The sequence below is a fragment of the Aegilops tauschii genome, chromosome 5, assembly GCF_002575655.3.
Source record: "Aegilops tauschii subsp. strangulata cultivar AL8/78 chromosome 5, Aet v6.0, whole genome shotgun sequence".
In the NCBI taxonomy this organism is placed as follows: Eukaryota; Viridiplantae; Streptophyta; class Magnoliopsida; order Poales; family Poaceae; genus Aegilops; species Aegilops tauschii.
Genome location: NC_053039.3, coordinates 217,776,517 through 217,790,434, shown reverse-complemented (window position 1 = coordinate 217,790,434; position 13,918 = coordinate 217,776,517). Strand labels below are relative to the sequence as shown.

General features: G+C 44.6%; 1 protein-coding gene across 2 annotated transcripts; it reads right to left on the bottom strand.

Moving 5' to 3' along the window:
* Nucleotides 1–8,982: 8,982 nt before the first annotated feature.
* LOC109759519 (probable alpha,alpha-trehalose-phosphate synthase [UDP-forming] 7) lies at nt 8,983–13,775 on the bottom strand. 2 transcript variants are annotated; one of them, XR_006663975.2, is made up of 3 exons: nt 11,508–13,775; nt 10,068–10,381; nt 8,983–9,684 (listed from the first exon to the last, which is right to left on the bottom strand). XR_006663975.2 is itself a non-coding variant. In XM_020318340.4 (3 exons), exons 1-3 carry the CDS (start codon nt 13,517–13,519, stop codon nt 9,361–9,363), a joined length of 2,610 nt encoding a protein of 869 aa, XP_020173929.1. In that variant the 5' UTR covers nt 13,520–13,775; the 3' UTR covers nt 8,983–9,360. The 2 variants fall into 2 exon arrangements, 1 of the variants encoding a protein (XP_020173929.1); XM_020318340.4 differs by having other exon boundaries at nt 10,068–10,341.
* Between the last annotated feature and the right edge of the window lie 143 nt (nt 13,776–13,918).

Below are 13,918 nucleotides of genomic sequence, written 5' to 3'. Positions count from 1 at the left end.
CGGGCTAGAGTTGGAATCGTCCGATCATGGGCCGACCATAACGGGTCGTCGTTAACCAGCCGTATTTGATGACGCTATGAAAACGGCCCAACGGATTAACGGGCCACAAATGGGCCGACTGTAACCACGGGCTGAATTTGGCCCACAAGTAGAAAAGGACAGTAATGGGTCGTAAGTAATCGAATGATGAAAATGAGCCCAAGAATAAATGGGCCCTGAGAAGGCCGAAATATAACATGAGCTGGAAACGGCCCAATGGAATAATGGGCCATTAATGGGTATAAAGTGATACGTTGTTCATTACGGGCCAGTTTCACCACGGGCCATTAATGGGCCAAGAGTTACAAAGGGCCTCATATGGGCCGAAAGACGTCATGGGCCATACATGGGCCAGAAGTTAAAAGGGCTGGAATCATATTGGATGGCCCAGATGACGCTACTGGGCCTAATTCGGATAGGCCGTAACGGGCCCTGGGTTAGCGGGTTGTAAATGGGCTATATGCGAACATGTCGTTAACAGGCTTTCCGTGGGCCGGCCCGCTACCTTTTGACCAAGTCAAACGGGCCGGCCTTTTCACAGGAATGGGCCTTTGTTGGGCCGTGCCACGTGTCGACGTATCATGGGCACCTTCGGTCCAATGGGTGGATGACATTTGTCCCAACGGTGAGCTGACACGTGTTTCCTCCAGCCAATGATGATTTTACACATGGAAAATCCCCATTAGTCGTGGCTGTTAACGGGTTATCGGATCCAAACCGGAACCCGATAGCTTAACGGCGACCCGTTACGGTGGATGCCACGTGTGGTCAGCCTTGACGAAAGCACTTCTATGATGCGCGATTTATCGTCATGGAAGTGGACACTTCCGTGATGATAATTTTGGTAATGTCATGGAACACTTCTACGATAGCACATGTATGACTATCTTGATTCTGTCATAAAATCGTCATGGATGTACATGCATGACAGAAAACGTGACCTACTATGACAAACACGTATCATCACGGAAGTGTATTTTTTTGTAGTGAGGGCATATTTCGTTCACTAGATCCATGAACACAAAGAGAGATACATGATTTAAATCCAACAAAGGGGATACAAAGGTCACTATTTCATCTCCTAGAAGGAGGTCTTGAATCCACTAGGGAATATGCCCTCAAGAGGGGGTCTTGAATCCACTTGGAGGATCTTCTCCTAGGAGGCCTTGGTCTCCAATGGAGTAGGTATCAAGTGGATGAGCAAAGCTCTATCTCTAGTATGAGCTAAACCAATGCTAACCCTAAAATGGTGGAGGAGGAGGAGTATATATAGGCTAGGGGCGAAGGGGTACATGGGCCTCGTCCCAAGTCACACACGCAGGCGTGGTCCGGATGATCCAGGTGTCGGGGGTACGGATGATCTGGGCGACTGTCTGGATCGTCTGAAAGTGTTGTAGCAGTCGCGGGTGGCCCGGATGTTCGGGTCGGCGTCCGGATGATCCTGGTGGGTCCGGATGATCTGGGTGTTGGTCTGGATGATCTGGCTTTGTCTGGGGGCTTGCTGTCCTCATGTCGCGTGTAGTCGGATCGTCCGGGCCAAGGGCCAGATCGTTTGAGCTCCGCCCGAATCGTCCTAGTCTCGGTCCGGATCATCCGGGAAGCTCCTGAGTTGCTGATCCGTCTCCGTTGTATCTACTTTTCCAAACTCGTTTGCCCTTGTTCTGGACTCTAACTTGCATGATTTGAATGGAACTAACCCGGACTGACGTTCTTTTCAGCAGAATTGCCATGGTGTTATTTTTGTGCAGAATAAAAAGTTCTCGAAATGACCTGAAACTTCACGGAGATAAGTTTTTGAATTAATAAAAAATATTGGCAAAAGAATCAACTGAAGGGGGCCCACACCCTGGCCACAAGGGTGGGAGCGCGCCTCCCGACCTTGTGGCCCCCTGGACCTCCACCGACCTCAACTCCAACTCCATATATTCACGTTTGGGGAGAAACAAATTTGAGAGAAGGATTCATCGCGTTTTACGATACGGAGCCACCGCCAAGCCCTGTTCTTCCTCGGGAGGGCATATCTGGAGTCCGTTTTGGGATCCGGAGAGGGGAATCCGTCGCCATCGTCATCATCAACCATCCTCCATCACCAATTTCATGATGCTCACCGCCGTGCGTGAGTAATCTCATCGTAGGCTTGCTGGATGGTGATGGGTTGGATGAGATTTACCATGTAATCAAGTTAGTTTTGTTAGGGTTTGATCCCTAGTATCCACTATGTTCTAAGATTGATGTTGGTATGACTTTGCATGCTTGTCACTAGGGCCCGAGTGCCATGATTTCAGATCTGAACCTATTATGTTTTCATGAATATATTTGTGTTCTTGATCCTATCGTGCAAGTCAATAGTCACCTACTACGTGTTATGATCCGGCAACCCCGGAGTGACAATAGTCGGGACCACTCCCGGTGATGACCGTAGTTTGAGGAGTTCATGTATTCACTAAGTGCTAATGCTTTGGTCTGGTACTCTATTAAAAGAGGGCTTAATATCCCTTAGTTTCCAATAGAACCCTCCTGCCACGGGAGGGTAGGACAGAAGATGTCATGCAAGTTCTTTTCCATAAGCACGTATGACTATATTCGGAATACATGCCTACATTATATTGATGGACTAGAGCTAGTTCTGTGTCGCCCTATGTTATAACCGTTGCATGATGAATGCCATCCGACATAATTATCCATCATTGATCCATTGCCTACGAGCTCGTTTCATATTGATCTTTGCTTTGTTACTTTTCTGTTGCCACTGTTACGATTGCTACAAAACTGCTACTGTTACTTTTGCCACTGTTGCCGTTACTTCCATACTACTTTGCTACTAAATATTCTGCTGCAGATATTAAGTCTTTCAGGTGTGGTTGAATTGACAACTCAGCTGCTAATACTTGAGAATATTCTTTGGCTCCCCTTGTGTCAAATCAATAAATTTGGGTTGAATACTCTACCCTCGAAAATTGTTGTGATCCCCTATACTTGTGGGTTATCAGTTGCTCGTTCTCTTCTTCCTTCTTCTCTTCCATGCTTGTCCTTGGTCCTTGGATTCTCCATGGTTGTCTCGGCTGTGCCTGAGTATACACAAGGTCCATGCATGAGGTAGTAGCCATGTCTCATATGTGGAAAGTGACGGTTCCGAGAGGAGTGAGATAACCTTGTGTCCAATGGCGTATGCTTGAGGTCTCATCGTATGTCCTCTTGGGGCTTGGGGAGTAGTCATAGTGTACATGGGGATGACCGTAGGATGCTCTGCATCAGCTCCCCCCCCCCTTGGGAAAGATCCGACCTAGGATCGTAATCCTCATCACCATGGAAACGGTTGTCGTGGACGAACTTGTAATTGGACAGAGTTGAAGGCATGGCGCAATCCAAGTACTCCAAGGTGTCTCCGGAGTGATATACATGCAAAAAGAGGAAGCACAAATGACACTCAGAAATACAATGGTTAGCAAACACAAGGTGTCCATCATGTATGTATGAGTCCGTGCGACAAGATTGTTTGTGGCAAGGTTCATGAAACTTATCAAGATGATATAGAAAGATATGTAAAGCATTCATGAGAGCAAATTCATTTGTTGTGCACGCAAAGGTGTGGTAAATGTCATGGTGCACAAAGCTACAAATGCTACCATTGTGTCATAGAGAGATGGTATATCAAGAGCATGAACATGGCAATGGATGCTTAATATGATTATGTTATCATGCAATTGATGGTAGGCAATGTGATCATTATGTATGAATATGCCATCAAGGAAGATCATAACAAATTTGCTAAGGAAGTGCACAAGCTCATATATCATGGATGACATAGAAATACAAGATGCAACAAGGCAATTATAATGGGAGTCAATCCATGCATACGATGTAAATTTGTTATGGGTGGTGTTGTACCATAGGTCAATGTCATGGCATAAGTGGTGGTTCGGTGGTGCATCCACTAAGTCCGAGCACTCCTCAACTTGAAGGTATCCATTTCCAATGTCGTCCTCCATCCAATATATGTATCATGTAGACAAGAAGGAGACAACAATGAAAGAATGACCCATCCAATATGCATATTTGAGGATGGCTCAAAGGGTAGGAGTTCACCTTATGAATGTTCCCGAAGATGTTGGAGTTGCACATCATGTATGCCTTCACATAACCAATGTCTCATGACGACACCGCCTTGTGAATCCTCCAAAACGAAAGAACATGACAAACACTCGGAAAAACAAATGAGGTTAGCGGAAAGGCAAAACCAAACATTCGTGTGGTGAAAGACCCGACAAGTGTTTTCATCATTCGTATCATAAGAAAGTACAAGGGTGTAGGGCATGGTATGTAGGCATAAGATGTGAGAACAACCAAATGCATCAAGCATGAACAAACAAGCATGCATCACAAGGAAGGTATCCAAGTCTCCAGGATTAATAAGCATAGCATGGTTGCACTCACTACATGCGAACATGAGAGATGCTACTAATGGGGACAAGTGACAATGAGAAAAATAAGTCATGTGAGAGACGTGTATATGTACGCTATCAACCCAATGCAATGAGCAAGAATGGATCATGGGTGATGCAACCAAGCAAGTAACCATATGAATCAAGTCATGCAAGCTAGTAGTGCGAAGATGCAACATACTAGAAGTAACCATGGCAATCATGTCATGTGTGCAAATAGTGGGCATACAAAATTCACATGACATATCACAAGCGTGAAAACAAGATATGAGCAAAGTAGGTTCATTGTATTGGCAAGAAGTCCTATGTAAATAGCAATGTAACATCATGACTCTCCCAACACAAGAATCAACAATAGAATGGAGCATGTATAGAACATGGCAATAGCAACAAGTATCTCCATGAAGCAAGCAAATATACATAGAAGTAGTATAATGGTGAATCATGGGTAAATGCAAGCAAGGGTCACAATTGCATGGCAAAGGCATAGAAGCAAGCATAACATGCAAAGTGAACACGATATAATGGGCATAAGGTAACAAGTGGTAAATAGTCCAAAGCCGTGTGAGAGCCAAGTAAAAGTAATGCGCATAGTCTTTTCGTGAAGGGAACGGTGGTAAGAACAATCCACGGGATCCCAAATCATCATTGCTCTCGAGAGCTAGTTTCGTCAACTCGTGGGATTGTGAGGCTGACGAGTATGCATGAGTACCTACACAAAACAAAGGCAAAGGGAAAATTGTGTGTGCGTGGTATATGTACACATCATCCATTATGATGCACACGTGCATGTGTTGGTTAGCACAAAATACCCAATGCTCAAATAAATGAGATGCATGATATAGAAACATGTCATCTATCATGATAGGTCTGTTGTTATGTATAGCATAATGGAGACTCAAATTGTGTAGTGCATCACAAGTAGTACCTAGAGCATTGTCATGAATGGTATGCATATGGTGCACACAAGGGATGGAATCATGCGATACACAATAATTTTCATGGCATGGCATATGAGATGAATTGCTTAAATTTTGCAAAGGTAGCATAGCAATATCATCGCAAGAGAAACAAAATACAATAACCATGATCTCGTCATCTATGCCACAAGTGCAAATGGGATTTATTTTAAGGGAGAATTGATTTTATGCCCCTAGTTGGGTCACACTCGGCAGGTTTACCCCTAGTTTCCGAAAACACTTGTTCCTGTCCAAACCACTTTGCTCCTCTTATGCTTTTGCCCTTTGACCGCTTGACCATCACTTTGAAAACTTCATAAAAAATTCATACTAACTCGGAAAAATTCAAATAAGATATCAAAATGTTCAGAAAAGCATCACCTATATGTGCATGTCATTTGCATTCATGAAAAAAGTGTTGGCCAATCCCCATCTCAGTTTTAGCTCATATGATCTTAGCATGAACAATAAAATCTAAAAAAAATCTAAAAATTCTAAAAAAATTGGGGGCAAACTTTGACCAATGTTTTGAGTGCTTGCCAAGTTTCATAAGGGAATGACATTCGTGGAAGTCGTGGCATTTCATTTTTTTGCCATGACTTCCACGAATGTCATTCCCTTATGAAACTTGGCAAGCACTGAAAACATTGGTCAAAGTTTGCCTCCAATTTTTTTTAAGAATTTTTAGATTTATTTTTAGATTTTACTATTCATGCTAAGATCATATGAGCTAAAACTGAGATGAGGACTGGCCAACACTTTTTTCATGAATGCAAATGACATGCACATGTAGGTGATGCTTTTCTGAACATTTTGATATCTTATTTGAATTTTTCTGAGTTAGTATGAATTTTTTATGAAGTTTTCAAAGTGATGGTCAAGCGGTCAAAGGGCAAAAGCATAAGAGGAGCAAAGTGGTTTGGGCAGGAACAAGTGTTTTTGGAAACTAGGGGTAAACCTGCTGAGTGGGACACAACTAAGGCACCAAATTAATTATCCCTTATTTTAATGGGGCATGCATAGCTACTATGTTGAGATTGAAATGATGCAATATGGGAGATCTCACTCATAGCATATGACAAGTTTAAGGGATTGTCAAACATGACGTGACCGATAGAATTTTCACATGATATCCTATGGAGCATAGCATCACAACTAGACAATTCAACATGCTTATCATCATATTCATCATAAATGGGTGTCAAATCAAAACAAGGCATAGTATGCGATGAATCCATAAGGTGATCAACATCATGCAAGCAATCTTTTGCAAGATAGTCCACTAGTGGGACAGCTCACGAGAACTTTGTATTGAATCACAAAGTAGAGAGGATGTCATCTAGCTACTGACATGGACCTTAAGGTGCTAAGGAAACTATTCACACATGACCCAACAAGGTTGATGGAGATGGCTCTGATGATGGATTCCACCTCCGGCAGGGTGCGGGAATAGGCCTCCAGGTTGGATTTCCTCAAAACGAAAACTTGCGATGGCAGAAGAAATCATGAAAAAATGGTACTGAGGGTTTCCTGAAATATACTCCCTCCGTCCCAAAATAAGTGCCTCAACTTTGTACTAACTTTAATACAAAGTTGTATAGAAGTTGAGGGACAGAGGGAGTAGGATTTATGGGCGGAAGAAACAACGTAAGGTGGTGCCCATGGGGCCCACATGGCCTAACCACGCGGGTGGGCCCCTTAGCAACTTTCGACACTTTCTGGACTCCTCGTGTCTTGGAAAAAATCATATTAAATCCCTGGGTTTTTTAACCACCGTAGATATGGATTTTCTGAAAAGTCAAAAACATGCAGAAAACAACAACTGACAATGTGCACTGGATTAATAGGTTAGTCTAGAAAAATTACTATAAAAAGTATTTGAAAGTGATATTATAATAGCATGAAACAATAAAAAATTATAGATACATTTGAGATGTATTAGTAACTGACTTGAGTTCCAAAGACCCCTTTCCCTTATTGACTTCTTCAAGCATCTCAAGTTTCTTTCACAAAGGCCCAAACTCTAACTTTTACAATCAAAGGTTATAAAACCATCTTCACCATATGTGGGTTTGGCAACTGTTGCTAGGAACATGACCTTCCCTATATTCTTCTTATTTTTGAATAATCCACAAAGGGCCTTCTTCTTCAGAAAGGAGATAATAGGTGCACTTTCTTTTAGACATATCAAACCACTTCTCATCAATGTGTACAATCCTGCTCATGTCAAGCTAGGCCTGACATTTTCCAATGTTGTTTCATCCAACATGAAAATGCAAAACTTGAGTGTGGCTATCTGTTAGCTGGCTTGAGTAAAGACTTTAAAGCTGCTCGTGTGATGCTTTAGCTTGCCCCACTTGAACATTTTGTGCAATGTTATGTAGCTAACATCCGGAGACCTAGAAAGAGCTCCGAGTGTCTTCATCTATTTAGCGGGATTATAGACATCCTAGACAGATTAAGAACTTTCTCTTGTGACCTACTCTTTTTTTTTGTTAGAGGCATCGGCTTCTTGACCTTTTGCAATCTGACCATGTGCTTGTTTCCATATTCTTTCAGCAGTTCTAAGACTTGTATGCAAAAGGTTAGCAACAAGCTCTTTGTCCTTTTTCTCAATTTCTCTATCTTTGATCAGTGCTTCCTGCGACGTAAGCACAAATCTATGATCATATGGCAGTTCTCTTCTTATTGGCTGATCAACACCTGCAACACATGGAGCAAGTTCACAAATCTAGGGGAGGAGTGATGACGATGACGCCTTCGTGCTGTCTCGATGAGACCCTCTCTGGAGTGGTGTGTGTGAGGTATCTTATGTGTGCCGCTCAGCGTTGTGATGGTTTTTGTCCGGTTCTCCATAATTAACTGGCAATCTGGTTTTTGCGCAGTTTTCCCCAATTAACTGAGCAACTCTTTTTTTCTTAATGAATGCAGGATAACTGTCATTTCGAAGAAAAAAAATCTCTGGTTGTGTACTGTTACCTGCATGATCTTGATTTGCATCAACATGTGCATCTTCCTCTTCTTCTTTTTGACAAATGTATTTCCTCTTCTTGATTTAACTCATGATCATGATCTTCATTTGCATCAACATGTGCATCCTCTTCTTGATTTAACTCAAGATCATGATATGCATCCTCCTCAGCAGAAGAGTGCGGTCGCTGGAGCAACGCCAGCCGGCGTGGATCTATCGCACTGGATCGCGGCCTGCCTGCTCGCCGGCGCCTGGATTTGTCGCGCTGGATCACGGCCTGGAGCGCCTAGAGTGCAACAGCCCCCCGGTAGGGAGGCCGAGGCGTCGCGCTATGGGGAGGCAGAGCTTGGGGGAGGCGGAGGGTGCGGCCTGAGAACTTTTTGAAATCTGGAGGGTCTGAATGTAAAATTAACTTTGTGTACTGAGGGTGCGGCCTGAGAACTTTTTGAAATCTGGACGGTCTGAATGTAAAGTTAACTTTGTGTACTAATTTTTGTCTGTTGGCAACAAGTAATTTGGTACGGAGGGAGTAAAATATGGGTCAAACATAGCGTTAGCATATTCGAGCAAGTAGGAGTAGGCAAAATGGCCCAAATGCTCATCTACTAATTTCGACTTATAGTGTATATAAACTTGCAGAAACACTCGAATCTTACATACACTACCTGCTACTAACAGAAAAAAGAAGTCTAGAAAAGATACCTACCATGGATTTTTTTTTCCCTCCAGGTCATTTCTCTATCTAGACAGAATGTGAAAAATACTCCAAAATTACGAGAAGGCAGACGGTAAAAGAGACCAAAACTAGACCAACACTAGGTTATTGACATTGATCTGACTATCTGTATATTGCTAAAGTTGCATTCCAGCTATCTGAACTTGGCTTCAATTTAGACAGAAGATTGCTGGTTGCAATGGACTATGAGATATGCTCTTCGACACGACTTCATCATGCCCCCTCCGACGGGGAAAGTATCTCCGATTCTTCTGGTGAACCAACCTCCTCTGATACATCTGCAAGTGCCTCGAGCATGTTCAAAACATCATTAGTATCGTCCAAATAATACTTGGCCTTGCTTGGTTTCTGGCCGACTGTGCAGGCATAGAGCGAGGTTTGGGGATCAACAATGCTCCGCCTCATAATATCAGCTATTCCTTCAAACATATCCTCATCTGATCGATCATCACCTATGCAGAGGACAAAATCTGCTTGTCTTTTCTTCTCTGTCAGCATCGATAGGATCTTCTCCGCGACAAATCCCTTGCTGACACTCTGCAATCCAACAGAAGCATTTTATGAACTCTGGGAAGGCAGCAACTAAATGGTTGCCAGACAAGAAATCAGTTTCCAGAAAGAATCCAGGATTTGTTAAATGAACTAGTATATTATTCACTGTCAATATAACTCTTATATATAGGCCCCTCACAAGTTAGCACGCAAAATTCACTATCACAAGTGGAGGATCACAACACATAAAGATGAGACATTAGATTCTATATTATTGTGGCCTAGAAATCACGGTAGATAATATTGCTCTGAAAATCAGCATCTACTGACAAATAATGGCTTGCTCATCTCCACAATACTAGATTCAGTATTTTGCTTCTGAGGGACTACAAAATACTAGATGTATGATGTATGGAGAAAAGTAGTACCTGAGGTTTAACCTCTACAATGTGTTGGCCACTCTTCACAGAGACTGGCTCATTGGCAAGAACACTCTCCAAATGATCTAACATTTCTTTCGCTTGTGCAGATCCAAAACCAGGGTCAGCATCTTGGTGGTGCCAGACCAAAGCACTCTCTTTGGTTTCGATATACGATCCATCAGTAGCTTCTGTATACAGGTTCATTACTGGCTCAGCCATTTGCATCCATCCAAACTCTGAGCACTGGTTATTTATTTGCCATTGCTCATCTCTGGTTCGCCTGACAAGGAATAGCTGTTGAGATGAAACTTGCCGTAGAACTGAATATTTCAATTCAAATTAACCCCATGAATACAAAGAATAACATTAAACAAGGCACAAACTGAAAATTAAGAACGTGTTAATTATATGCAGGATGAAGAACTGATTCCACTTGTCTCCCAGCTGTTATATAGTTCAACATTCACTGTATTACTGCTTGACTGGGCTACAAGACTTGCACCTAATGGTTGCTGCTGAAATAATTCTACCAACTGATGGTACTAAAAATCTTCCAATTTATATCAGCATGTTGTATAGTTGCATATGCATACTGGTCTTACTTCACCCTAACCGAAAGAAAGTTTCCCTATCCAAGTTTAGCCCAATGAGGTTGACACATGAATGTTCATGCAATGGTAAGTACTCAGTAGATCCATCCATGGTAAATGCCTAACAGTACAAGTGCAAAGTGCAACCAAATAGATTCAAGAGACTTCATGGTAATCACAGCTCTATACAAGAAGCCTTCCCTTTTCTTAAGCACTTACGGGGTTACAGCTTCAATGCATGACTCATGGCTAACATGAGAACTATTAGGGTACAGCCTCTCATTTTGTGAACTCTTGAATTGGTCACAAACATATACTGCTTTTTTCTACTGTAATTTCATCCTCATGTAAGTAAAGTCAATATATTAGTCATGTTCTTAGTATTTGTAGGCTCCCCTACTGATGATCTGGATGATGTTGATGTGGCAATATCTGATATACCTTCAGAACCAACATTCAAATTTATAATTGATGATGCATGTTGTTACTTTTACCCAAGGAATGGGTCTACACGGAATGATGTATTGATATCTGCTGTCCCCAGAACACCAATGGAAGTATGATCCTGTACCCCACAACATAAGATCTGAGAAATTAAATGGTTGTTGAAATGATCGTTCTATGATGTCACCACGTCATATGCCATATTATTGTTAATACTTACATAAAACACAAAACTCTATTTTTTTCATATTTTTTTGTGAGTGTCTGAAATATAGCTGATTTTGCATTTGTTTATACTTGAAGCTGGAAACAAGTACCAGTGAAAGTATCAGAAGGCGCAAAGTCAATGCAAGACATGTTAAAAAAAGTAATAATCGTAATTGAAAATTCAAGAAACTAAGTGAGAGCATACCTCATAAAGTAACCATGTTCAGCCGCAATGCCAAGCTCAGGGCAAGAGTTGAACCACTTCTCAAGGCTACTCCTACCTCTTCCACTTACAATGAAAACAACATTCTTCTTATCAGCACACAGAGCATTCATGATGTTAACAACAGTCTCATTTGGAGTTCGATTGATCGTAGTTTGTGGTACTAGAGTTCCATCATAGTCCAGAAGTATAACCCTGCTGTTCGACTTCTTGTAATCAGCAACAATAGAATCCACAGTAAGCTTTTTGAAGTTGCGGTCTAGAGCAACCACTCTAAATCCAAATCCAAGTCCAATACCCCAGCACCTCCTCCTAAAATGGTCCCTGCAGCTTCTCTCCAGGTCATGAATATAGCTCTTAGACCAATAGGCAACATCATGTGTGCTGACATATCGATAATGCTTCTCATGGCGCAATTGCTTTTCATTCTCTGACAAAGCAATGGACTCGTTCATTGCCTCTGCTGTTGTATCAATGTTCCAAGGGTTCACCCGGATTGCTCCACTCAATGATGGCGAGCAACCTATGAATTCTGACACGACTAGCATACTCTTCCTCTTTGGTGCATCACCACCATCCAAATCAGGAATCCCCTGTCTACACACAATGTACTCATATGGTGTGAGGTTCATCCCATCCCTCACTGCAGTAACAACGACGCACTCGGCCACAGTGTAATATGCCATCCTTTCCACACTCGACAAAGTCCTATTAACAAGCTCCACAGGACTATACCCCGACCGCCCAAACTGTTCATTAATCCTCGTGCAACTTTCCTCGATCTCAGCCTTTAATCCTTGCACGTCCTTTCCACTACCACCCCTTGGGTTTGCAATCTGCACTAGCACTGCTCGGCCCTGCCATTTTGGGTGTGTCTTGAGCATATGCTCAAACGCAAGAATCTTCAGGTTAATTCCCTTGAATATGTCCAGATCATCCACACCAAGCAAGACAGTCTTCCCGTTAAACTGCTTCCGTAGCTCTGCAACACGCGACTCCAGATCAGGAAGCTGGAGCTGCGATTTAAGCTGCATCATGTTAATCCCAACAGGCATGATCTTTATCCCCACAGTGCGGCCAAAGTAATCGAGCCCAATGTAGCCTCTCTTGGATTGGTACTCGATTCCGAGCATGCGGCTGCAGCAAGAGAGGAAATGGCGGGCGTAATCAAAGGTATGGAAGCCAATGAGATCGCAGTTGAGCAAGGATTTGAGGATCTCGTCGCGGACGGGCAGGCTACGGTAGAGCTCGGATGATGGGAAGGGGCTGTGCAGGAAGAACCCGATGCGGAGGCGGTTGAATCGGCGGCGCAGGAAAGAGGGGAGCGCCAGGAGGTGGTAGTCGTGGATCCAGATGTAGTCGTCCTCGGGGTTGAGGACCTCGATGACGCGCTGCGAGAAGATTTTGTTGGCAAGGACGTAGGCCTCCCAGTTGGAGCGGTCGAAGCGGCCACCGTGGTCAGAGGTGAAGGGGAGCATGTAGTGGAAGAGCGGCCACAGGGTCTGCTTGCAGAAGCCGTGGTAGAAGCGGTCGGAGAGGTCCTTGGGGAGGAAGGCCGGGACGCAGCGGAACCTGTCGAGGAGCGCCTGCGCGACGTCTTCCTGCTCGGCGGCTGGCACGTCGGCGCGGAGGGAGCCGACGTAGAGGACCTCCATGTCCTCGGGGAGGCCGTCACGGAGGTGGAGCAGGAGCGAGTCCTCGTCCCAGCAGAAGGTCAAGCCGCGGCCGTCGGGTCGGCGCTCGCAGCGCACGGGGAGCGTATTGGCGACAACGATGATGCGGTCGTTGGCGAGCGACGACTGCACGTCCGAAGCTACGCTCCCCGCGCGCTCCTCGTCGAGCTCCGCCAGCGTGCCCGGCGTCGTCAACGTCCTCTGCATCCGCCTCGGACGCGGCGGCCGCCCGCCGCCACCCCCGCTGGAGCCCCCGTAGTCGAGCGCCGAGAGATTCCCATTGGCGAGATCGAGTAGGTTGGTGTAGGATCGCGAGAACATGGTGGCGAGACGATCGAAGCCCGCTCGTTCGTGCCCTCTCCGCCTCGATCGAATAGCTGGATCGATCCAATCCAATCTAGTTGGCCTCAGACCCGATCCTCCCGATGCTCCTCCCCCGCCTGAGCCCTAGGAGCGGCGCCGGAAGATGCGGCGTGCAGGAGGTGACGAGGGCTAGGTGAGAGCCCAGGGAGGAGGGCACGGGGGAGGTACGTGCGACACGCAGCTCTGAAACGGGGCAGATATTTTATTCGCGAAAGGAGAGGCAAGTCCGTTCCATCTGGGCCGCGCAGAGACTCATCGGACGGACGGTGTTCACGAGGCGACGTGGAAGGCCTCCGCCAGCAGCTGCGGCGACGCGCACATGCGGGAATGCCTACCAGGGAGATGCCGCCCACACCC